Source organism: Lathamus discolor, chromosome 2 (genome assembly GCF_037157495.1).
Source record: "Lathamus discolor isolate bLatDis1 chromosome 2, bLatDis1.hap1, whole genome shotgun sequence".
NCBI lineage: Eukaryota > Metazoa > Chordata > Aves > Psittaciformes > Psittacidae > Lathamus > Lathamus discolor.
In genome coordinates this window covers 66,270,844-66,297,260 of record NC_088885.1, presented here as the reverse complement: position 1 = coordinate 66,297,260, position 26,417 = coordinate 66,270,844, and the positions used below count along the sequence as shown (strand labels likewise).

Below are 26,417 nucleotides of genomic sequence, written 5' to 3'. Positions count from 1 at the left end.
TGTATTTTTATAATTATTATTTCACCACACTACTAGTAAGCTCCACATTGAAGTGCAAAATCTCACCTGCTCAGATACCACTTTTACCTTCCAGTGTCATGAACAATATAAACCCTATTGCTGCCAGTGATATTCATAGAGCCTCCAACCTGACACACTCAGCTCTGCTGAGACCAGAGAAAGGACAGAGGAGACAGGGGAACTGCAGAACCTGGAGCGCCCTGGAAGCAGCAGAGACAGCACTACACAGAAACTCATTTCTCATCTTGGCCCTGTGCTCATTTAACTCAAACGGATTTAGAGAAAAAGCTACATTACCACAGTTGCTTCTGAGCCAACATTTACTCTGGCAGGCTATCATCAGAGCTATTGAAGTTCTTCTCTCTCTTTTTATCCTACTGAAGTGTTATAATAGGAGCAATATTACATTTACATTTGCTTTATTCTTCCTTAGCACACAGTTCAAAACTCTATAAATGACACTGAAGTAGGTAGCAGAGGCGTTTTGGCTGTACTGCTTGCATCCTCCAGGCACTCAAGCTCTCCTCTGTAGGCAACGGAAAGGACTAATCCTGCCACTTGATACCAGCTATTGACAATTTGATTAAACAGTACAGCCTACAGAATGGAAAGGACTGCCCCCAAAATATTTATGTGAATCTGATCCACATAGATGGCTTCAGGATCAGTACGAGATCAAGAATTATGCTGTGAAATTAACACATTTTCATAGTGAATCAGTATGTCAGTCATAGCAAGCAGCTTGGAATCGATCGGCTATCCAGGAGAGCTTCGGGAGTCCTGGCAGCTCGTGTAAAATAAACAATAGTAACATATCAAAATGCATCAACCGGGGCCTAAGAATTCCCCAAGTCTTTTTCTGAAAGTCTGCAGACTCACCTTTACACTGACACAGTGGAAGAGAATTTCTGTGGAAAGGTGAGGACAAAAGATGAAAGGAAGGAGAAAGAACAGAGAGGCAGAAGCAAAGATACAAAGAATCAAACGTTTAATATGTTTGCTTCTACACTCTTGAACTAAGATGTATGACAAGGCATACAGCACTGCTTACAAACTCTTCTCATATGTAGGAGATGGCTAGTGTAAAACCCAGCAATCTAATCCATCTGGGATCCCATAATCCCGTATGACTAGCCCACAATCTGAAAGATACATGTAGGGCAGAAGAATAACAAGAGTATTAGGGACACAGAAGGAGAAAGCCATCTGAAATAACACGGATGAAGGAAAAGGAAAGACAGGTTAAGGCCTTGCAGCAGCTGCCTTCCTAAAGAGCTTCCCCTCTATCAATCTGCAGAAGCTCTCCCACTGGACTCCTAGAAACCTCAAAATGCCTCACCTGGGTCACATACATACATATGTATACACACACATATATACACACATATGTGCATAAACACTCCATTAGTAACAGAAATAAGGAAGAGGACAGGCTGGCCAGAGATGATGCATCCTCTGCAGCACAGCTAACTCCAAATTTATGCTGCTCAACCCAAAGACACCTTGACCAACACATGGCAATTACACAAGCGGCTGACGAGTAGTGCTGAGAGCACCTGAGTGCTTGCTGGCAAGCCAGTCAACAATAGTATCCACTACATGGAAAGCCACCAGCTAACATGTAAATGAATCTCAGAATAATACCAACATGGAAATGATCGCCAAGATGTGGAGTTAAGTCAAGTGTCTGTTTACCACAATAAGCAATGCTGTTTTCTAGCGTCCCTGGAGATATTGCCTGTATCATTTCCAAATATTCTCTTTTTGTAGTCAAAATGAAGATAGACGATTTAAAAGTTGACAATCTCTTCTCCGTACCGCTGGGAGACTCATAACAGAACCAGCCCCACCCTTCTGCACACAACTGCATGAATAGTTTTGTAAAACCCTGCAACTTGCTGACTGACTACCCGTCACTCAAAATACAATATGGCTATCAAATGTTTCAAACCCCTCTAAAGGCAATAGCATTCATACCAGGGACAAATCTTGCCAATTCTTCCTGCAAAATGTCACAGAGGCACAAGTCTTCCAAGCTAAAATGCTTTGTGAAACTCTTTTCTTTCCCCATTACTGCAATATTCTGTCACTCCACATGGATGAATCCCATCAGAATATTTAATAATTTCTTTAACTACAGCATTGGCTTGGTCACTTTCATTTCCGCATTTCTCAACTGATTCCCTTTCCTCTGCCGTTTCATTCTTCAGAGCCCTCTACAATGTATCTCCATCTTCTCTGTCACCTTTGTACGAATGGTCCAGATGTTGAATCGCACATCTGATTAATGTAGTGCCTATTTTTCAAGCCATAAAACAAGCAAACAGGCTCAATTAGCTTTATTCCTTTTTTAAGCTACATCAACTTTACTCCTGAATTTTCATCTCTGCTAAAAAGAGAAGAGTTAAAGCAGCAGATCTTCTTAAAGTACATTTATACTCAGGAGGAAACTTTGGCAGCAACATGAAGTCCAGGTTTACCAGCTCTCCATGGCTCTTCATATCAAAATGTAACAGTACAAAAAGAGTAAAATAATTTCCCTGTAGCTCTGAGATTGCAAATCAAGCAAATACTATGCTTCAGGCTTATTCAACATTTAAATGAGCACTAGTCAAAAATGAATCCTGCTCCTTTGCCTCTCATCTGTATGGGAAAATACTGCATTTAAATAAAATACTGCAATATAAAATACTGCAATATAAAATACTGCAATAACTGTACCCAAAACTAGGTACAGAATTATACTTGAGTTTTCTAATGTCGCATGTTTTCTTACTGTCTTACTCATACCAAAGCAGTAGCTACATGTAATTTCTGCAGAAAGTAGAAATTGCACAATGTTAAAATGGACTAATAAAAATTAGCTCTGTCAATGCATTAAGAGACTTGATATACACAGATTTAGTGAAGTGACATATTTCACACAGGTTTAACTGTTGAGTAGTACGGTGCTATTTTTACATAAGCACTCTTTTGAGTAAGACTACTTTTTTGCTGAAATTGAGAGTCCCAGCTGTACCAGCTAATGAGGCGTACATGTGCAAAGCACTATTCTCATTACAATTACACCACTACAGGGCCACCACAAAAAAAACTTTCAAATCCAAAAGTAAACTAAGGATACTTCAGAAATTACAAAGGCAAAGCATTTTCCTGCCACTTACTAACTCAACTGACAAGGGAAAAAGCTTTTACGCATACGGAAGAAGGCTGTGTTTAAGACCAAGTTTGAGATGAGTACTGATGAATTCTGGCTGGGCACTCTGCATTTCCCCACATCCATTGTGGCAACAAAACCCCAGTTCCAGGGCAGCTGCCCTGAAACGGTCTTTTTGGAGAACAGCATCTAAAATGTGCCGTTCACGCTGGGTAACCACACAAGGATGGCAATCCAGAAGTAAAGCAATTTTCTGTGAAGTCTACAGACAAAGCATTGAGAAGAGTAAGTTTCAATCTGGTCACATGTGGTAGCATATGTGTTTTTTTAATTGCTGAAAATATTTTTCCCCTATAAGACAGAAAGATTAGGGAAGAAAACAAAAACAAAGAAAAGAAAAAGAAGAGGGGGAGAGAGGAATCTTAATTAAAACTGTGACAGAGATACCAACCTGACTGAAGTGGAACTCTAAAAGCATCAAGAAGTGAATAAAGCTGATAATCTGTATAACTCATTTTCCCCCACCTTAACTATACTCAGTACCAGCTCCTAGGGGGAGAGAGAAGGGAGGGAGGGATAGAAAAGCTTCTGTCCCCTTAGCTCTTTGCAGCTGTTTCCCAAAGTTCTAGTTCCACACTTTCGTTTTAAAACAACTTTCCCGGATTTTCAGGAGGGTGCTTCCCTTTTTGCAGGATCCTGTTACTGACAAAAGGAAAAATATTTCTCGTGGTACCTGCCTTCAGACTTCCACTAGAAAGACAGTTGCTTCCGCAAAACTTAAAACCTCATACCATAATGCATGGAAGTGCATTAGCTTGCATCTATGACAAGAGAAAATCTGCCAAAACTCCAAACTATGCTCAGTTCCCAATTAATTTTTTCTGCATGATCTCATCCTTACTGCATCTGGGTTTGGAAGAGGCTCGTTGGGAAAAAAAAAGAAAAAAAAAACAACAAACCCAGAAAATCAGATTTGTCAGTTTACAGACAAACTTTAATCACTGATTTTTAACTTTTTGTTTAAACTCCTGACATGGGGCAGTTTTTCCCTTGCCTGCACACTGACAAGACAGGCTCCCACACCTGTAGGAAGAGGAGAATTTAGGCTAAAAATTCTGAATGACATTTAACTTAACACGGCAGTACTTCTCTGGGGGAGAGGAGTTTCCTATAGCTGCATTAATTCAGGCTAAAAATACCCATGCTGACGTGCTGTCATGTGAGAATCAATTTGATTCCAAGAGTTTATTCAGAGCCTTCGTGTTACTTTGAACTTTTTTGTTGTTTAATATGATCATCGCTCCATTTGTCATCATATGACAAGAGCAGACAATTACACAAGCTGAAGATATGTCTGCCAGTCATAGCATGCCATCTTGCTGCTGTCAAGCAAAGAGATGTGCCTCTACACACCTCTAGATTGAGTTCATTAAACCAGCCTGCAGGATATCCCTCGGTAATGACACAGATGAAAGACCAAATTAAAATTGCTTAATTCAGATACACAATCTCTAGCATTTTCCACCTTGCAGTCTAACTGGTTAAGCTGCATGTTTGAATAAGCCATACTAGCACAGGAGCAGCTCTAATTCTCCACTTCCATCACTTTTAATTAAAACATCTGAAAGATTTTCAGTTTGTTTTGTACTTCCCTCAGCCTTGAACATCAGCTAAGCTATTTAAAAGAAGAGCAGACTGGGCAGCCACATATTAACATGCCTTCTGTCAACTGAAGCACTGAAAACAGCTCTTTCCTACATTAAATTTGCCACAGGAAGAGGTAAGCATACCGGTGATGCTCAGTATCAAACAAAAAACTGTGTACTACCTCAGAGAGCATGCATCAGTGTTTTCAGTGCTCACTATCACTTTCCCAAGGCCAATTTGCTGCCTCCAAAGCCTTGCTGCTTCGTTAGTGACACCACATTACCTCCATGCTCCTCATCCAAAATCCAGCCTCCCAGTAGAGCATGCTGAAATGCTACTTTTAGCCATATGCTTCTTGAAGTTTTTTTCATTTCCTAATATAAAATAGAAAGTTCTTCCTAGGCAATTGTCCTCCTCACACAAATAGGGCAGAAGTAGTAGTATGCTTAAAAAACAAATATCCAGCAATTCTGCAGTAACGCTGTGAGAAGTCCACAGGGAAGTAGCACCTACCTCAATTAATAGATTGAGCCATGTTTTCAAACAAAGCCTAATTAAAATAAGCTGTTCTGAATCTCCATCAAGAGCCAATTCACCAGCAAGGGGACAACTGTTTAACACAGCCACTGATCGCGAAATACATTCCCAACACTGGCACAGCAAACATCTGTGCTTGACAAGACTACTTCCAAACCCAGTGCATTTACAAATCTAAATATAAAGCTGGAATCCCAATTTCCATTACTTTCTCATTAGTGGCTTAATATATCAGAGTGGAGGGAGAAATCTTCATAAATAAAAATAGTAAAAATGCTTATTATGCCTAAAACATTACTACTGCAGGACAGCTAAATGTATCCAAGGCTGTACGTAACTACTGAAGCATTTTCTTTACCAACGTGATTTGGCACAGTACCAGCAACCCAAAGGGCAACAGGAAACCACAAAGCTGATTTGGCTCAAAAATTGAGTTTTTCTAAAGCCTGGTTATACAACAATGCATGGGGGTGCGTGTGTGCGTATGCGTGTGTGTAAGTAAGTATACTGCAGGTAATTTGGTCCAATTTTTAAAATATTCCCATGAAGTTGCTCTAGCTCTAAGCTCAAACTCAAGGGTCAACTGGGACTCTCAGCAGAAGCAAGGATGCTGCAGTGGGCAGGGATACAGCAGCAGCCGTCCCCTGGACAGGCAGCTAAATCAGCCTGCCCTGGGAGAAGGGTAAAAAGACACATCCCTGTTCTGGTCTTTCTGCTTTTTGGTTTTAATAGCTGCTTCTTTGTTTCTGCTGCCCAATCCACAGAAGAGCAGAGAGCCAGAGTTAAAATAAAGCTGAGGGAGACCTCACAGCAGCCTGCCTGCCCCCCATCCCCCCCTCAGGGAACATTTGTGGCATTCAGGGCAGAATTTGGCCTATTATTAGGGTCCCCTGCAGCACAGAAGCCTAGTTCCTGCCCTACTTTGGGTCTCTGGGAGCAGCCTGAGTGCTGGGAACAGCCATATCATGGGTGCAAACCTCACCTCCGGGCCCTCTGGCACCCATTTTCTATCTGAGCGGCCTCCCAGTGTCTCACGAAAGCATGTTTCCACTGCTGGGGATTAGCTAGCAGCCCATCCACCACAGCATATGCACACTGAAAACAGCAGCTTCCCAGCTTCGGCCTAGCCTGTGCAGACATCAGAAATGGCTTGTAACTGCACTGCATCCCCAAAATGCAAACGCCCCATGATTTGCCCAAATAGCTCACATCCATCCATGCAAAGCCAAACTACTGCACCATGAGCTCAAGCAGAGCTCCAACATTAAAGAATGGGCAGACCTTTTGCCGAGGAGGTTTTGCTCTCTCTTAAAACCACCTCCCTCAAAACCATTCAACTCATTTCCATCTCTGTCAAGAGAAAACGCTGTGCCACAGCTTCATCAGCTGCAGTTTAAAGCCCACGATATTTTTTCCCCCAATTTACAGACCCAACGCTGATGGCACGGCTCCTCCAGGCCCTGCCTAACTGCCTACTGCTGCTGCTACACCCCGCCCAGCACCCCCAAAGCAGCCCTCCCACACCAGTGCCAGCCTCGCAGCAAACAACAAATAATAAAATCGCAACAGAGACTCCAAGGGAAATAAATGGTAGCGCTTACAGCGACTGTAAATGAGGTTCGGGAAAGGGAGGGACAGACAGCACCGGCTGCCAGGTGGGGATTTCTTTCGTCTGCCACTGTTTTTCAAGCTACAAAGCGCTGGCAGAGTGCTGCAAGCAACTTGCTCCCTGGAACAGCACAAGAAGAGGAGGCTGGTCGTCTTTTAAGCCTGAGGCTGGAGATAATCGAGGCCACGAGAGCAGCAACAAGCGCAGGGAGGAGGCAACTCCTTCGCTCATCTGCTGGATTACATGGCTCATGTGCCTCAGTGAAGCAGGAAATCTGGAAACTAATCCAAACTCCCTGCCTTCACACTTCCCCTGGCAGGAGTCTAAGGTGTCCTTGTCACACATCACACCTGGAGAAGCGCTGCTTTAGACAGGCTAACAGTTTAGCCAACAAACAGGGATACTACCAGACGTGCACTGAGCTAAACATCCTTTGCACCAGCATAGGAATCTGCCTGCATTATGGCAGAACACAGCAAAAACACAGCTTTACCCGTCCATGATGACGAGCAGAATAAATCTCAGAATCTAGTTTGTGTACAACTGTGCCTAAAATCTCCTGCACTCCCCCCACACTTGCCCAGCATGTACCAGCAGCAAGCACGCTTCCAGACACGAATGCCTCCCTGCAATCCAAACTCGGACCCTCTGGTGAGAATACTGCATCCCCAACCAAGAAAGCAGAGGCTACCTGAACATTATAGCAGCAGCCTGCGCCGCTGACACCATTTAGTTCATTCCATTTCCAAATGCAAAATATGGGTCTCCAATATGCAGACAACAAATCCCCACTAGCCCATTCTTACATTCAATTTGCATAACAGATCACTCTACAGCATTAGCAAAATTCCATGCTGCAAGCACATTTAATAAAATCGTAGCGACGGCGGCTTAAACAGCGCATTAGTTAAAATTCCTGCAATGCCTATTATCGGTGGAGTTACACCATACGGGGAAGGGTGGCGTGCCCTAATGAAACCTCACGCACACAGCCAACAGACTGCAACAAAGACTGGAAGATCACATGAGCACTCCCACAGAAAAACAATTTAAGACCTGACACCCCCTGCCTTCTACCCCCCAAAAGCCAGTCTGGCGTCATGTAAGCAGAAGCCCTACTCCATGTTACATTCCTGGAGCCTCAAGCAAAGGAAAGGAGAATTGATAGAGGAACTGTGTGCTCAGCCCCACCACGGAGGCATGCTTTGCATTCTTAAGCAGCACCCTCTGAAACCAATCATCGTTACTCTCTAATTGGCTGAAAGGAACCTCCTTCAAGCCTTGACAGCCAAAAGAAGTACTCTGACTTCTGGTGACCATAGGAGACTGCTAGTGCAACTCCTCCAGTTGACAGCTGGGGGGGGGGGGGGAGAAATCTGCATTGAAGCTGTACAATTATTTAATTGTGACTGCTGACGATAATCAAAGCACTAGCAAAAAAAGATGCACAAGACAGACCTGAATTACTTGCGACCATGGCAAGTACAGCACAGTAATTCAGATGCACATTTACGTGAGTCAGGGCAAACGCTGTTAGAAAAGGGGATTAAATTGAAGAGGATCTTTAAAGCATCTTACCCCTAAAATATTTTGCTCTAAGGCAAAACACGCACCATGTATTTTAAAGCATTAAGACACTAATTCTGTAAACAATAATGCCTCCAGCATGCACACCACGCGCTGGAATGGATTCCTCAACTTGGCCTCATCACTTATGCATCTGATGAAACAAACACTGACAGCTTTTTTGCATTTGTAAAGGCCCCACAGCAGCTGTGGTGATCCCACCATAGAGCAATGAATTAAGCCTGAAACCCAGCTGGGTCTGCACAGAAGCCTTTTTTGCACAATACAGCAAGACTATCATTGTTAACCTAGGCATTATTGTAAAATATTCTGCATTACATTAAGAACAGAGATGGAGATGCCCTGGAAAATTAGCTCTAATAGGCAATTTATAACATTTAAAAATACGGATACCACATTGATTGCTAATTGACAACAGATTTCATCGTTTCATTTACACACAAGCACAGTGAATCAGGTAATTACAAAATATTGTTTAAGTAGGAAACAAGGCAAAATTAAGAAATAATCTGCGTTAAAGTTAGAAAACATTAAAAACTTCTACAAAATTCATGTGTAAACAGATAAAATAACTATCAAAATTATTGATCCTGAGATTGGAAAGAATATGAGACAGACTCTTAGAGGAAATGGATGTATACGTACTTTCATCTAATACCACTGTTAATAGTTTCTTTTGGGACTAAAACAAGCAGCTTACTGCGTTAAATAGTAATATTTAGTCAGGTATTGGTTATATTATTTTTCCACTTTGCATACATAAACATGTACTGAAAATGTGTCAGGAATTACATAGGAAAAGTAATCTGAAAATAATTAATTGAAAAAGAGTTTTCAAAGACAGAATACACAGACCGAATTGAAAGTCTATTCTTCTATTGCACTTAACAGCCTATTTTTTTAAAAGGCCAAGAAATCCAAATAAAGTTAGCTACTTTATAAAATAAGGCTATTCAGCTCATTTTGATTCATTATTAAGAACATTTCTTTAAAACTGAACCACAAAACCATGTATTTTTCCAGGAATGCACAGAGACCAAAAAAAAAAAAAAAAGCAGCTAAACTGTGTAAAACACAAGGCTGCTATCCCAGACACAAATGCCCTCAACTTTTCAACATGAGGACACCATTTCTCTAGGCACCACAGTAGCAATAAATATATTTTCAGATTTCAAGTAGTACACAGGCAGATATTGTACATGGTTTGTCTCCCCTATTTCTCCTTCTTCTAGAGCATTACTCAGCCAAGTACACAGACTTCCTGACTTCCTGATGATGATTTCTCACAGGCTTCCAAATGATGACTTCTCAAGTAAAGGTACCAAAAGACCAGTGGAGAGCACTGATAAAGCAGGCAGAGGAAAACAAAGTCACAAGGAGCAATTTGGAAATAAGCAGCTAACTTAGAGGTAGGTAGGAGCATGGTTAGCAGAAATAGAAAGATAAAAAATATCTTCCATTTGCCATTTTTGAAAACCATGTGTTTCTCCACAGTGCAGAGTTGATCCAGCCAGAGAAACTAAAGTCTTATTAACAGAAACCAAAATTACAGGCAGCAACAACAAAATACCTAATTCCTTTTATTTGTGGCATTGCTTCTGTTCCCAGGCCTTTTTATTTTCAGCAGGAGGAACTGAGGGGAAGAGAAAGGAGAGAGAGCAGAAGGTACGAAAGTTAAGAGGGGAAAAAAAGAGGGGGGTCATTAGAGAGAAATCGCACTTCAGACTGTGACACATTTGGCTAAAATGAAATAAGATCCAATTGGCAGCTTTTGAATATATGACCCTCCAAAGGCAAGCTGTCGGCTCCATAACAGTTGAAGAAAATAAATGGACAACTCTGTACTGTTCCGAAACTCTTGTGTAATGAAGTTACAGTTTCATCCTGGAAGATGGCCAAAAAGCATAAATCAATGAGCAACCAACCCTGTATCATTTTTATCACAACAGCAACGGTTATCCAAAGGTAGGTTGTTTATTAAGCCCTAGTACTATTTGCATTGGTCCTCTACACCAGAAAGTTGACCTGACAGTAACAAGGAGACTCACTGTGCTGAGAAAACGTGGGAAGAAGTACTTTTCAGAAGTGACAATGAAACAGCTCTTCAACACAGCCCAGGAAAATCCAGACACATGAATCTTTTACAGAAAGAACAGTGAGATTACCGACTGTGCCAACACAGCAAAGCTGAGAAAGTTTACTTAGATAGGCATTAGACAAGCCAGGCACTGGAAAATGCCATGAAATGATGCATTACACTTTGGTTCATGCCACAGCATGAGAAAATTCTCTGGAGCAAATATGAAACATGGATGTAAGATCACAACTGAAATTTTGTGATGGGTAACCCTGAGATCAGATACTTCCTGAGAGCAGAGACTTGCACCTTCAAGAGCCTAATGGTTTTGTCACTGTGTAAATCATCTTGGTTTCTCTCTAGGGACTGCAGGAAGAAACAACCGAAAGAAAAAAAGGGGGAAAAAAACAAACGCAAAAAGCCATGGGAGATGCAGATTTAAAACCCTGGTTTTGACAGTTTTATGTTCTCTTATCTATGACAGGATTAGGATCCCTGATAACAATGTTACAATGCTATAACGAAGATTTCCCTACTAGACATTGTCCTAGTTTGCAAGCTGAGGAGTAGGTCAGCCAGTCTTAGGAATTGTTCTTACAGTCTTTTGTCTCAAATAATGCCAGCTATTCAATCTTCTTTCTTAGGTGCTTAAAAATTTATAAGATATCACTTTTTGTTTCAACGGGCTGCCTCAAGAGATCACCTATTATTTTGTTCTTCTCCTTCACTAGACTAGTTTACGCATGGACTTAACACTATTCACGTGTGCTGAAATTAAACTATGTATTAACTCCCTCAGATCAACTGCAGATCCTTGCTTTTACTGAAGAAGTTGATCTAATCACTGAGAAAGTCAGTGGATTGGAAATTTAGAAACCAGCTGGAATTATCTCAATGCCATTATTCCACAGAGAAATGAGTTTTCAAAGCTGAAGTGCTATACTTTGGTGTTTCAGCTTTGTAAAATAGGGGTTCCTGATTAAAATATTGGGTCTTCTATGGTGGGAAAGGATAAAATACCTGGACATTTGGAGAGCATGGAATAAAGAAAGAAGTGGTCCAAAAGTATGAAGCCTTTTCAGGAAAAAGGATAACCTATCAGCCCAGATGTGATTTACTGCTCCATGGGAACAGAAGAATGGTGATAAATCATCCACAGAGTATAGCTGAAAGCAAATTTCAGAACACCTTCAAAAGCATGCCTGAACAGACATCTTCAAAGTCTTCTTCCAAAGACAACAGTATAGGCTGCTCATATACATTCTTCCATTGTAAAAGATGAAGAAGCACTTCCCTCCTAAACTATTAGGCCTGTCAGCCAAGCTGTAGCTGATCTTCTGAAGGCATGAACACAATGCTGAAGGAGAACACAAAACTAAAAGCAGCAAAAATATTGCTAATATGACTAAAGACAGGGACAGTGACAGGACCTAACCAGAAACTCTGGGCAAGCTGTCCTCCAGATGAGCAGGAATCCAACCATGGATACATATCCTGGCCATTTTTCTCTAACCTTGGTTTCACAGCCTGTGCTGGAGGGCAGGCTAGCTCTCCAGAGATGAGCACGCTCCCACTTCCCTGACACAGCTCCAGACGCAGCTGCAGTCATGCTTGTACCATGCAGGCAATAAAATGACAACGCTTTGAAGCACCTCTGAAAAGAGTTCGTGTCAAGGAGAGGGATTCTGCAGAGCTGGTAACCAGGCAGTCCTTCAGTCTGTACTACATACCTACTCATGGTTATGCAAGGTGAACAGGGACACGAAAAGGACAGAAAGGAAAGAAAGCAAAGGCATATCCAGAAAATAAATATTGCAAAAAGCTGAAAAGCTTCTGACCACTTTGTCAGGGAATCCCTGTGGTCAACTCAACACCATTCCAGAGGGGAAAGCAGGATACATATGGAGAGGTACGCATGCAGGAACACTGCTTCTGGTCCCATTTGGGCCAGAAAGCAGAGCCTATCAGGAATGGCCTGACCAGTCATCCGGCATGAGCAGACCAGGGGTTATAATGCATTAAGAGATGGTCTGTCTGTAAGGGAAGGAAAAAAAATGACAGACACAGCCCTGGCAGGATCTGAGACAAGTTAGTGAAGGAAAAAAAAGGTAAATAACAGTTTTATCCCTTCACTCTCCTCCATCCAAATTAGTGAACCAGTAATTTCCCAAATGCCCACAGGGAATTAATTTCACTGAATCCCTGACTGCAAGAGTAATGGGCATCAAATGACACCACAAAAGGAAGAAGAATCAACAAGAATACAAGAAAATATGCTTGTGCGGGGAAAAAACATCATTAGCTACACCCTAAACACATTTCCTTTTGCATGATACATCGCTAGCTTTCACGGGAGCCAGCTCAAGTGGTATTATAATGAAATACTAAGTATGATACAAAGAAATTGTCTTGCCCAGAAGACTTAAGAGACCCTACTTTCCTCAACATATTTATGATGAAAATTGTATTCCTGCTCTCCAAAGCAACAGGGGCTAGAAATCATTATACCTGGTCTGCCACCCAGCCTGGAAGAAATCCGACCACCTTTACTTATTTTGGAAGGTCATACTCAAATGGAGACCACTGAGATCCTTTCAATAATGGAAGCCATGCCCTGGTTTTTACAACTGGTCAGTCATGTCACATAATGCTGCTCTTGACTGAAAGAACATGAATATTAATGTCGTATAAATAAAAGCCTTTAATGTATGTGAATTATGAAACGAGCTTTTCCTGAATGCTCACATCAGCACAATTCCATTTCCCAAAAGTTTATAAAAGGACTGTAAAAAAGGATGAGCAGGGCCACATTTTACTTTTCCTCCACAGTACTTGCACATTAACTGTTTACTGAGCCTTTCATAATGTAAGTACACAGCCAGCATTTTCTACAGCTAACACTCAAATTCTGCATGCAAGCCTGAGAGACAAGCAGCAACACTGTAATTCCCCTCCCTTTTCGAAGTATTTCCTATGGACCTGCCCCCAGATGAACTGCAGAAAGCCTTCCTTATCTCCCCCTCTGGCCTTCAGGAAAGTAAATACTACTGTGGCAATAGTTCATTTTGATTTCTTGCAAAGAGATGGCAGCAGCTTTGTAAGAGCTTATTTCCTCAGAAAAAAATAAATACAAAAACAAACAAACAAAACCCCAGGCAGGACTACATCTAGTAAAGACACTAAAACCATTAAATGGCTATCACCCTCTTAGAAAACTAACAAACATTCCTGCCTGCAAATACTCGCACACACTCTTACGCAGGAATGACAAAATCTCAAGCCCTGAAAAGCACTTCGGCATGTGCTTAACTCACAAGCTCCAAGCACTTCAATTGACGTCAGTAAGAGTATTCATACATTTGAGAGAGGCACGTGCTACAGGGCCTTGCTGGACTGAAACTGAGGGTGCAGTTCCACACATCTTTTTAATCCGCAGCAAAACCAAAGACATTCTTGTGCCCCACCAATTCCCTTAACCGTGCCACTAAAAGGTCTTTGCAGTCTGACCCTGAAAACAGACCATTTAAAGATGAGGAGAGGTAGGGGAAGAAAGGAGAACACTGGCGTAACTACTTTTTCAGCCTGGTAATTTCAGTGACCCTATTTTGTATGCAGCTCTTCAGTTGTACCGATGTGGCCAAAGCACTGTACTATGAAGGAAAGATGAGTGAGGTGGCTCACTCACTCACTGCTGGCTCCAGTGGTGAGAAAAAGGCATGTGATGCTACATCCTCATGTTCCGAAAATTAAAGGAAACCTCCTTCTTTGTAGCTTGTTAATTTGACATGGTTTAGCCTTCTCACACTACTTGGGAACCTGGGGGAAAAACATATCAAATATGTCAGCCCTTCAGTTTGCTTGCACATTCAATAGACATGAGGCGTTTTAACAAGAGAAGCTATCTGAACTTTATTCTTCAGTAGTACATAATTAAGCCAAATAAAGCTATGGGAAATTTCTGGAGGAAGTCCCTTCTGTAAGCAGGTCCTTGTAGAAAGTAGAATGGTACACTGGCTTTGCTTCCACGGCGAAGAATAGAACAGAATTCTTCAATTGTGGGGTGGGTACATGTGGCTGTTGAATTTAAAAGAGTACTTCTACCACATTTAGAAGGAACTCAGCTTCCAGTAGCACAGCTATCTTTATTTTATATTCTTGCCTTTTTTTCTAAGTTTGAAGTTGTTCAAATCTCATCTAAGCAAGCATAACATGTAAGAACAGCAGTACATTTTTAACCCACTTCTCTGGAAATTATTATGGCATTGCCATGACTACAGGCACAGACACCTTTAGCTTCATTTCCACCTGTGTGGCCTGACTTTGTTTCAACCTTATTTAACATTCACCATGATTCCAGTGGTAGGACAGTAAAGCAAAATCCATGCCCGAGCAATCCTTAGAACAGACAAGGACAGCTAATCTTGCTTGCCAGGAAATAAAACATATATCTAGACTCCCATTTAGTCATAATTTCACAGCCCATTTAAGCTCACACTACTGCTAACAGAAGCAATCCTGTCCCACCCTTGCCACTTCATTTTGTGTTCCTCCAATACTTTCCCCAGACCAAGCACTTTTACAGCTATATCACAAACTGCAACATCAAATGAATCTACATTAAAAATCAACCACATTCTGTCAGTTCAGTTTTAACCTGAAATGTTCCCAGTCGGCTGTGGGAGTTATCACCTGGTACACATGTTGGCCTGCAGAACAGAAGGGAAACAGGCAGCCAGAGGAAGGCTAAACCACTTCTCACAGTGCAGCTCAGGCTTAAGAATCAAAAAACCCCATGGCATTAGGCAACTAACTGGTCTCTCATTCACAACACTGTTATCAAAGCCAAAATGCAAAAGCTACACATAGGACATTGCCACCACAGATAGGAAGGAGGGGACAGTATAACAGGACAGCTTCTCTCTAAGGCTACTGCTTACTTTTGTAGGTTTTATTCATTCAAGGCATCACAAACAGACTTGAAAAAAAGAAAAGCCAGCTTCAGAATTATTTGCCATTAGGACAACCATTATTTCTATCAAGTTATAAATAATTCACAAGTTACAGTTACTGTAACATGCTGTAACTCCAGCTTTTAAGTAACTCAAAGCTTCTTGTCTTACAAAGTGGTATTACTGTGCCCTCATTATATGTTGAATAATTAGAACAAAAAAACCTAACATTGGTAAAAGCTTTTCAAACTTAAGCTAAAGGCCTCAACAGCAGAAAGAATACCTTCTCTACAATCTTACATAGGGGTAGTACAGCTTTTAATAAATGATTAGAGGAAATACTATTCCAGAACATTAATGTCTGCTTTATATCCAAAACTGAAAGGGACGTTCCCTGGTCTCCGAAAGCCAGTCTGCACGATGGCAATAGGCCGTGAGAATTTTCATCATTATCACTGCGCTTCAAAAGGGGGGGAAAAAGTGACTATCCATCAGAAAACAACATCTTGGGCATCCATCTATGCCATCTTTCTGTGAAAAACACTCACATTATGGCTGGTCATTTAGAACATCACGCAAAAAGGAACTGCATACACCACCATCTTCGTTATCAGTCAGCTTTACAAGCAATAACAGTAAACCTTCTTTCTGCTTGGCTTTAAGTTTTGCAAACTCAAAGGTCTGGACCACATTTTGTGGGGCTGAAACCAAAACAGAAGGAGTTCTATTTTTTCAGCTTTAGTTAAGAAGTTAATTGATCCGGCATACGTGCAGGGTTGGAAATTTGTATTGTGGGGTTTTTAGCATACACACTGCAGCTGAGAGATTTGGCTTACAACTCTGATGTACCCTAAAGAATTCTGTGGGACAAACTGGCTGAAGGTAATACCCACGAAATAAAAAAAGGTGAGAAAGAAGGAAATACATTCCTTCTCTAAGGTCAGCTTAATGGGTACTTTATAAAAAAGGAAAAAAAAACCCTATAAACATATGGTGGTAGCCTGCAGCAACTTAAAAGTCTAAATGCAATTTCTAGATTATGTACCTTGAGGGCATGAAGACTCACAGTTTAAGAACAGCACTGAAAACTCTATGGTAAATACACGACTAATATAAATAACAATATGCATCTCTAAGAGTGAGACAGTGGAGAGACTCTTGTCCAAGACTCACGGTTTCTGTCCTCTTTATTATTAAGAGCCTCAAAAAGTATTTGTACATTACAACTGACTTGACCCACATGCTTTACACCGGCAAACTCCTCTTTGCCTTTCTTAAAAATGCAGGCCATTCCCGAATGTAGCTGAAACATTTTTATTAGCTGTTTAAATTGAGTTGTAGGGCCCTGGGGAAACTGAGTTCCTGTCACTGAGGAGCCTCAAAAGCTTACTCTCTCGATTGGACTCCCCAGACCACAACATGATTAGCAAGATGCCTAGCACAAGAGTGAAGTTTACCCAAAGTAGTAGCAGATTTTTTTATCCAGAACAGAATAAAGCATAATCCTCGAAGAGAGAAAAGTCTTTTCCTTAACACACAAACGAGGGAAAGGGCAGAGAAGACCATTCCATTCTTGTGGGCAGTGAAGGAAAAAGCCATCATGTCTAAATGCCAGTACACAACGCTGCCCAGAAATATTGGGGAACACGCATCTCTACCCACTCACATAAATCTGTTTTAAAAATAGGCACAGAGCTGATTTCCATATGCATATTGTTGACAGAGATGCTGATTTCTCCAAATTCACTTCCATCGTTCTGAATTTAAAAGCATGCATTGCTTCAACACTAATCTGCAAGCAAAGCTAAAAATGAATTACTCGCAATATACAGTTATCCCAACTTGGCTCAGACAGCACAGTATCAAAGTGCAAAACTAAGATTAGTAGATTATGTCAGAATGAGCTCCCATGGTTTATTTTTGGACTTTATAAATATCCTTAGCCAGTCATCATAGCACATGTATGCCAAAACATGCTAATCTCCTGCAACCATCACGTCATTCAAAAGATGTCAGACCAGCAAGGCAAGCTCAAAGAACTGAAAGCATAGCGCAAGGATACGAATACCACAAGTCCTCCTGGAGAACAGCAGCAGGCCACAGTTTCTCAACGTGATTCTTATTATTTGCATTTCTTCTGGCCTTTAGGATGTAAAACTGATACAACAACAGCCACAGATCCAAAGCTGCCTTTTTGCAGAGCAAATCAAGGGAAGAACCTGGTAGAAAAGGCCACAAGAAACCAAGCAGGATAGACCAAGCAGATTACACATTACAGAAGTGAGACACACAGAAAGAATTAAGTCATGCCCCTCAAGTGATGCAGTTATAAACTCTTCTGGGGGCACTGCCACGTTTTTGCTAAACTGATTTTAGCAGTGTCAAAATGTCCAACTGCAACTGTAGTGATCCTACAGGCACTAAACCAAACCAAACCTGACCAGAAACTATTCTTGCTCCACAGGCCTAAATGCACAAAGTGTATGAAGACTTTAGTATAGATTTCTCATTTCCTTTTCAATGCATATTTCAAGACAGCAATCCCATTTTTATGCCTGATAAAAGGAAGTTTTGCTCCCCCCCAATAAAAATACAGGATATGGGTTATGACACATCAGTCCAGGATGAGACATCTGCTGCAGAAACTCTGAAGCTGTTTCATGTGCCACTCTTTCCTATGTGAAACTGGTAGAATGGTAATTTCCACCTGAGTGTTTTTAACTTGCCTCCATGCTCGGCCAAGCTGGTCACTCTGAACAGCTTTCTGCAGCAGCATAACTTAAGCTGACTAACTTTGCACAGGATCAGACGGGGTACATGCACACCACCTGTCTGCTTGCAGGCCAGAGAGCGACACAGCCTTCAGTGTGGCAGTGCTGTCAGCAACTGCTCAGTTCTGCTAGAGATTGTGTCCACACTTGCGGGGCAAGCTGAACAGCAGCATATTACAGCTTCAGAACTTTCACCTGCATAAGAAAGCAAAGCGCAAAAAGAAAGCACACTTGGAGGGGAAGAGCACTAGCATATTTTCAAACAAGCCCTCGCTACTATAATGAAAGGGTTTATTCCTTTCCCACAGCCCACCACTGGAAATACCAGGCCTCTGCCGGATTATAGAAGGAACAACATCAGAACAGGATGTCATTACAAGGGAAAGTGTGAAACCCAAGCAAGTGAAACAGCAAATGGTTCTAAACCCTACTGATTCACTGAGATGTTTTTTTGTGACTGAAATAAACCTACCTCTATACAAATAAAAACCCAGAGTTCTCAAATAAAACCTGCCCGTTAAAACCCAAGAAGGATCCCATCCAATATTCCCAGTAGTAGTGAGCCAGCAACCAACCAACCCATCAAAGATCTAAGAGAACACCAAATACAGGAAATAATACGCTTGCCAAAATGTATCTGAATTTCAGCGCCAAGCACTCCTCACATACTAGACCCGAATTTTACAGGCGATCTGCAGCTTTTAAGTTAACTGGTAGCTTCCCACCACTTAAAAAATACTTAAAATAAAAAATGGTCCTACGTATAAAAAGTATACGGGAACTATACCCCATCATACCCTTGGACATTGAACTCCAGGTATGTTTTACCCTTTTCTCTGAAGTTGTAACAACAGGTTAAGGGCCTTTGTATTGAAGGTTAACTGCTAATCATAAAACCAGTCAACAGAAGTTTTGGCCTGAAGCATAGGGACATTTAGGGCCATCAGTGTCAGGAAACAGTGTTTGGCAACACTGAAATTTGCATTATTAGACTTGAAAGTCAACAGTTCCCTTAATCTTAACACAGAGGCAGTCAAATCCATCAGAACTATTGTTTTCAGACTGTCTGCCCAGTAAGGCAAACAATGCATCATTTACACCTGGTTTATATTTATAGCTGGGAAGAAAGCCATGCAAAGGACTAGTGGGGGGAAAACCAAGATGTTTTAAATGCAAATTTGGATTTTGTAGCAATGCATGTATTCCTCTGCAAATTCCACATCCGCTATCACTATCACACAGAGGCTGGGTGCCTGTAATAAAAAAAATCATAAACATGTCTCTGCTTTTCCTTTCCCTACTTCAATATTACCTTTAAGCTTCCCTTTCACTTGAGTGCTGCAAACTGGAAACTTCAGAAATGAAAGCAGCTGGTGGGTGTTTCCCCTCCTTCCCCAAGTTCACGTTGATTGAATTCAGTCACTAGACAATATAAAAAAACCCTCAAAATCAACCCCCCAAAAAAAAACATTTCCCTCCTCCTCACGAACCTGCAGTTATGTTCAAACCAGGAAATATCAGTAATGTGTATAAACAAACTCTAAATTTTAAATCTAGTCTCTTTAGCTTCCAAATATGAGATGAAAAAATTGACCTACTTTATGTAATACTCCCACAGCTGAGTCATCACAGTATCAACTGGTCTCTATCAGCTGCAGTGTATGATCATCACTCCAAAAGAATTATGTATCTCTACTGAAATGCCTCTTTTATCATATTATGTTTAAAATACACTCTTCACAGTGTATAACAGTCCAGACAATAACTGGGGAGGGGGGAAATCTTGAAGCAAGTTTGCACTGTGTGAAGTAGTTCCTGTACATCAGATGCCATGCCTCGTGGCAAGAGCTTGTAAACTATAGGACAGAATATTGGACGAGGCTGCAGAAATACAGATTAGTTCCATCTCTGCCACTGTTACAGTATGCAGCTTCAGGCAAGTAATTTGGACTTCTTTCTGTTTCATCAAAGAATAAAATGGAGGCAATGCTGCTCCCTTACAAAATCAGCTGACGCTTATACCACACTTTAGCATATGCATGACACTAGCTGGTCTTTTACATTTACAGAAAAGGAAGGGGTAATGTATTTTTAATACTGGCTTAGTAGGCCTCATAAGAGAGGGTGAAAGTGCTTAATGAACATTAGAAACTCTTCGCAGGGGCCTTAATTCATTATAATTCACTCTGGACAGCATCTTATACAGACTCCTGGCTTGAATTCCCATCAGAGTGAGCAGGAGTCTATTAGTGTCTCAGGGCAAAGCATCTGTTGATAGCAAAAAGGAAATACTCTTTTTGAAACAAGGATTTAATTACTAGTTTCTAGTTAAGTGCTATCCTATGATCACAACATAACGTTGTAGTCTCAGGAGACCAGGAGAAAGTTAAAAGGAACCCAAACTCGGATCTCAAATGCAGCTAGCATCCTTACACCGTTAGCTGAAGTTATACATGCAGAAAAAAAAAAAAGTAAGAATTGAGCATGCTATGCTGTTGACATTGTTACCAAGAGCCTGAAATGGACACAGCACAAAAAGGCTCCAGGTTATCTGAAATAAGATGCAATGACGTACACTGAATACTACCTCTGCTGCCACTTCTGTATTTACATTATTTATTGTAGGAAGTGGTCAAACTTAAAGCACACTGGCAGTTGTGGGGTTGTGGGAGGTAAGACAAAACTTCCACCAGCAAAAAAATCAAGGCAGGAAGGTCCAGCTGAAGCCCTGGAGTGCCCAGGGCCAGGCCCCTACACAGACATCCCTTACCCAGTAAAAGGTGGTGCTGTCTGGTCACCCTCCGCCACAAAACTCCCTGAGCCCACTTCAAGCATGTCCCAAGTAAAGGCGATTGTTTCAAACGTCACAGCACTCACAAGAATTCTCCTCAGATGTCTGCAGCACACTAATCCTGGACAGGCCTCCATCTGAGGGGTTTACCAGGCTGTCTGTAGGTGAAGCATGTCACCTCATGGCAGACTACAGCACTTTTACTTCTGCAAAGACAAGGAAACAAGCCACACGAGGTGACAGTACTCCTGCATTATATTTTGCCATCTGCTACCACGGCAGAACTATGCAGGTATTTTAAAACATTAATCCAGGTCTGACACTCTGAGACCTAAGCCAGCAAGAACTGAAGATTTGCTATTCGGCATCACGAAAAACGGGCAGGAAAATGCACCTGTGAATTTATGCCTAAGACTTCAAAGCTTTTCATTTAGGAACTATTAATTCCGAGCGCATACTGAATGCAGTCTGGCTTCTCGGCTGATCCTTTACAAAGCTGTCACTTTTCTGAGGCTTGAGCCAAAAGGCAATATTTGATATGTAAAGATGTTTGAGAAGGAGGAGGGTAAAGTGAGAAGAAAGATTTGTATGAGTCAGCCATAGTGATAGCGTTTTTAAAGCACAGAAAAAAGATGCATACACGGATTTCCTCATTCCTGGGTTATCAGTCGCAAAAGATAACGGCTCTCAAAGTTTAAGAGAACTTTTAATAGCGACCACTTACGGAGTGGGGACCCAAGCCCCTCAACGTACAGACTTTACTCCATTGTTCTCACCACCTTTTTGTTTTCAGAATTCATTCCACAAATGCCGAAAAGCAGGAGCCTGAACAGGCTCTGCTTCAGCTACAACAGCCCGCAGAGATAAGAGAAGCTGGGCACTGAGGCACCGCCGCTGGGTGCCTGTGCACCTTGGGGCACTCGGCCAGACCCCTGCTCCTCACGGCGGGTCGTCGCCCCGGCGCAGCCCTCACCTCAAGGGCCCCGCAGCCGGGCGGCAGCATGGCCCAACACTGGGCGGACTGCTGTTACGCTGCAGGCCGGCAGCGGGGCGGTGAGGCCGCGACAAGGGCCAGTGAGATGAAGAGGCTAGGCCTTCTCAACCGCAGCCAACCTTATGCACCGCCTCTCCCGGGTCACCTGCGGCAGTACCTGCGTGCCAGGGGCTGAGACCTGCCCCTGGGACTCAGGTGGCACCGGACAGCCAGAGCCTAACACGACGGAAGGGCATTGTGTTAAGTGCCCCCGACCCAGGATGAGCTGCACCCGGCCCCGACCCGGGGGCGGGAGAACACACCTGCAGCCGCGCAGGCGGACAACAAAAGGCCCGGTTGGCACCAGCAAGAACAAGAAGGCAGCGGCGGCGGAAGCCGTGTCCCGGCGTGTTACGCCAAGCTGCCGCAGCGCCCGAAGGTCACGGGCAGGAGGAAACGTGCCACGCGTGTCGCCACGCTGCTTCCTCACGCCTCCGCCCCTCCCGGCGGGGCGACGTGACGGGCCCTTCTCTACGCACGGGGCAGCGGCTGACCAACCTCTGCGCCCCGGCGCCGGCAGGCCCTGGCAGCCCCTCACCTGGCCCGGGGCCGGGCCACCCCTCTTATCACAGCCGCTACCCCCCCCACCGCGCCGCCGAGCGCTGCCCCGGGGCCTACTCCCGCCCCGCCGGCCCGCCTCGGCTCTGACGTCACGCCAGGGGCGGCGGGGGGGCCGGAGAGCCGAGGAGACGAAGATTCCACGGCGCGCAGGCCCTTCCCTTTGTGACGTCACGGGAGCAGGGCGAACCTGGCCGGGCGGCGGCGTGGCCGGCGGCCCGCGGCCTCCCGTCAGAGCCCCGGCAACCTGTTGCTGCCGCCAGCGCGCCCCGACGGCACCGTCGCCCGCGCCCCCCGGCAGAAATACACACGGGAACGGGAGAGGGGGAGGAAAGGAAGGGGGAGGAGGATTAAAAACACTCGCCACGAACTTGCCGCCGGAGAGCACACGACGTGTTCCCCGCCCCCCCCCCCCCCCCCGCGCCGGCCCCATCCCTCCGATCGTCCCCCCGGGGACCGGGCCCAGGTGGGAGGTGTGCGCAGCCCCGGCGCCGCATTGTTCGCCTCTGTGGGCCGGGGGCGACAGCGGGAGCAGCGGTTCGGGGCGATCGCCCCCACCCCTCCTCACCCCCCCCCTCCTTAATTATTAACACGGCGGTTTCCTCCCCCCCCCCCCCCCCCCCGCTTTTGTCTGCCTGCCTGGGAAATGCGGACGCCTCGCGTGTTTCGCCAGACTTTCCACCCGCCGTTCCCGTTTCGATGCAATACTTTAAACTCGCCGGCCCCGGGTTCCCCGCTCCTCTGCAATGCGGATGTATTTTAATTCGGAAATTTCGTGGGGGGGGAGGAAAGAAGATGGAAGGGGGAGCATCTCCGAAACAGCGTGCAGCCCCCCTCCACCCCCGGGGCTGCGTTTCAACGTCGCGGGCAGCCGATAGCGGCAGTCAGCTGGAGCTAACTGCAGTTTTTACCGAATCTATGGAATAGCGAGGAAGAAAGTGTCCCGAAGGTCACCCTCCCTTGCCAGGAGACACCCGGGGCTGCGAACGATCGCCACGAACGACAGGCGCGAAAGCAGCTCCCAACTTTTAGAAGCCTCTCATCCAACGTACCCCAAAGACAGGATTTAAATATACCCCCTCCCCCCCCAAAAAAAAAAGACTTATTTTTTTTAACGTGCAGATCAAACCCATTATTCGCTCTGCTGCATATTTGGCTAATCCCCTCAGTTTTTCCAAACGTAAAGAAAAAAAACTCCCCTACGCCAATCAAAACGTAACTGGAGCACGAACAAAAATCCAACTATCCCCCCGCATTTATACGTTTAAAGGATCAGACAATTACAAGGGCTCGGTTAAGCGGCTGAATAAAGAAGTAGAAGCGCTGCCCGGGCTGCCGCGGCATCAGCCCCAATTTCCCGAGCCACCCTAATGAATTATCTTAAACCTGCACCGAGCCATTTTCTCGCCATTCTTCAAGTGAAGCCCGAGGACCGGGCGATCCCCGGGCGGTTCGCTTCCTATCGCACGACAGGCGATAGAGCAAGCAGCAGGCGATCCCCCGCAGGAAAGGGGATGTGGTAGTGCGAGAAGCCAGCTCGCCATAACCAGACACTCGGTTTCAACTTAAAGGGCTTCCAGCAACCGCCGCCGCCGCTTCACCAGGCGGGGATACACACAGGCAGCTCACTAAAATAAAAACAATATACATCTATACACATCTATGGCATGCAAAAGGGCGATATTAATAAAACCGCCTGAAAAAAATAACGCAATTTCGTGACATTATCGAGGCAGCCCCCCCGCCTTTCATCTAAAACTAGATTATGATTGTGTCATTTGAGGTCAATACATTTATTCACTGGAGGAATCGCTGCACAAATCTGGGTTTTTATAACCCAACTGGATAGAAGGCTTCCCCGTTAAAAAGGGGCCTCCGAAACTCCCACACCACACCACAGAAAAAAACCCAGAAATCCACTCACACACTGGTTCCCAAAACCTTGTAGCTGCAGGATTAGCGATAAACTTGACATTCACTGCCATTTCCTAAAACTGAGAGTCAAACGATAGATGTTACGGGCACTTACGTATTTCTTCTGAATTATATTCCTCTTGGGTCTTTCTTTGCTCATTCTGGTATCCAGATTCTGATTGCAAAAGGGGACAATTGCTTCATGAATTAAAGCCGCGACAATAATTTAAAAAAAAATTAAAAATACGGAAAAAATCCTGGGGGGAGGGGGTTGTTTGTAGTGGTATCTTGTAATCCGACTTTCTTTCCTCACAATGTGATTCGCCTAGTAATAAATCCGAGGAATGGGGGACGGAAAAAAAAAAAAAAAAGACGAATGCGAAGGAGACAAAAAAAAAAATCACTTTAGTGAAACATCATAATGGAAAATTTCCCCCTAAACACAAAAAAACCGACGCCCTCGGTATCCCCTTTTTCTCTTTCCAGCCACCTAAGCGATCTGCAGGTCCTTAGTGTCAGAGCTGTAGTTACATCTTGGAGAAGAAGGAAAGGGGCCAAAAGGAGAAGATAAATACTCGAGACGTTGGAAGTCACGTTTGTGCCGCTGCAGCAGCGGCAGCAGGGAAAGCGGCAGAGACAACTCCAGCTCCGGCAGTGGCAGCTCCGGCAGTGGCGGCTCCGGCGACTCCGGCAGCAGCGAGGGCTGCGCGCACCGTGTGTGTCTCCGCTCCTCCAGCTCCCCCCTAACCAATGAGAACAGCTCTCCGGCAGCAACTTTAAATGGACCTGGCTCCTTTTTTTTTTTTTTTCTTTCCCCCTTTTTTTTTTTTTCTTTAATATATATGTCTGCGTGTGTGTGCGCGCGCGTGTGTATGTATATATATATATACACACACGGGCGCACGCACACACACACACATACATACACCGCTTAAGGGCCTGCCCTTAACTCCCAACCGGGACAGCAGCCGCAACGCTCGGCCCCCGCTGCGTGCCGCGCACGCAACAGGCCTCGCTACACGCTCGGTGCGGGTCAGGCGTCACACGCTCCCCTCCTCTCCCCCCGACCCCTCCTCCTCCCACCTCTGCTGGTGTTGGGCATTTAAGCGCGGCCACCCGGCAGCCAAGGTCGCCGCTACCTCTGCGCCACAACCCCAGCGCGGAGTTTGGCGACGGTCCCTCAGCGCGCAGCACGCTCGGCCGCCCTGCCCTGCCCCCCTCCCCTCCCCTCCTCGCGTCTCCCCGCCCCGCCCCGCAACAGCCTCTCTCCTCCCAGCTGACAAGGGCTCCCCCCCCCCCTCACGCTCCAACCCTGCCTCCGCCGCGGCTCCCCGTGTCCGGGCACGCACCGGGGCCCGCCGCGCTGGCAGCACCTGACCTCGCTTGCGGGCTCCGCGCAGAGCCCGGGGATCGTCCTGGCTCGCAGGAAACTTGTAGTCCCCTCGCCACAAAATGGCGACGGCAGGGAACTACATCTCCCGGCGTGCCGCGCGCGCCCGCTCGTACCCGCTGCCAATTGGTTGCTGCGCGAGGAACCCCCTTCGCGACGCTCGTCTTTTCCTTCCCCCCTCCAACCCCGCCCCTTTCTCTGATGGTTTCTCTCCTATGCTTGTGTCACCCCCCCCCCGCCGCCGCTACCACCGAGCGCCGCGGGGGGATTGGGGATGTGGTGTGTGAGGGGCGGCTGGGCATTGCGGGGTGCCGGTGCAGAGGTGGTGGCGAGGCGGCCGCCGCCACAGCCCGGGGCAGGGGGTGGCATGGCTCGG

The 26,417-nt window shown here is 44.6% G+C and overlaps 1 protein-coding gene across 5 annotated transcripts in view; it reads right to left on the bottom strand.

Moving 5' to 3' along the window:
- Window positions 1-26,084, bottom strand: part of JARID2 (jumonji and AT-rich interaction domain containing 2) — a 220,279-nt gene extending 194,195 nt beyond the window's left edge. The window contains exons 1-2 of one of the 5 annotated variants that reach the window (XM_065667285.1): window positions 26,001-26,084; window positions 24,767-24,976 (exon numbers count right to left, since the gene is read on the bottom strand). In XM_065667285.1, the coding sequence (XP_065523357.1) occupies window positions 24,767-24,811 (45 nt within the window). In that variant the 5' untranslated portion in view covers window positions 24,812-24,976; window positions 26,001-26,084. Of the gene's footprint in view, window positions 1-24,766; window positions 25,683-25,734; window positions 25,754-26,000 lie in introns of those variants that run through there. The other 4 variants (XM_065667283.1, XM_065667286.1, XM_065667284.1 and 1 more) reach the window with 4 other exon arrangements.
- Between the last annotated feature and the right edge of the window lie 333 nt (window positions 26,085-26,417).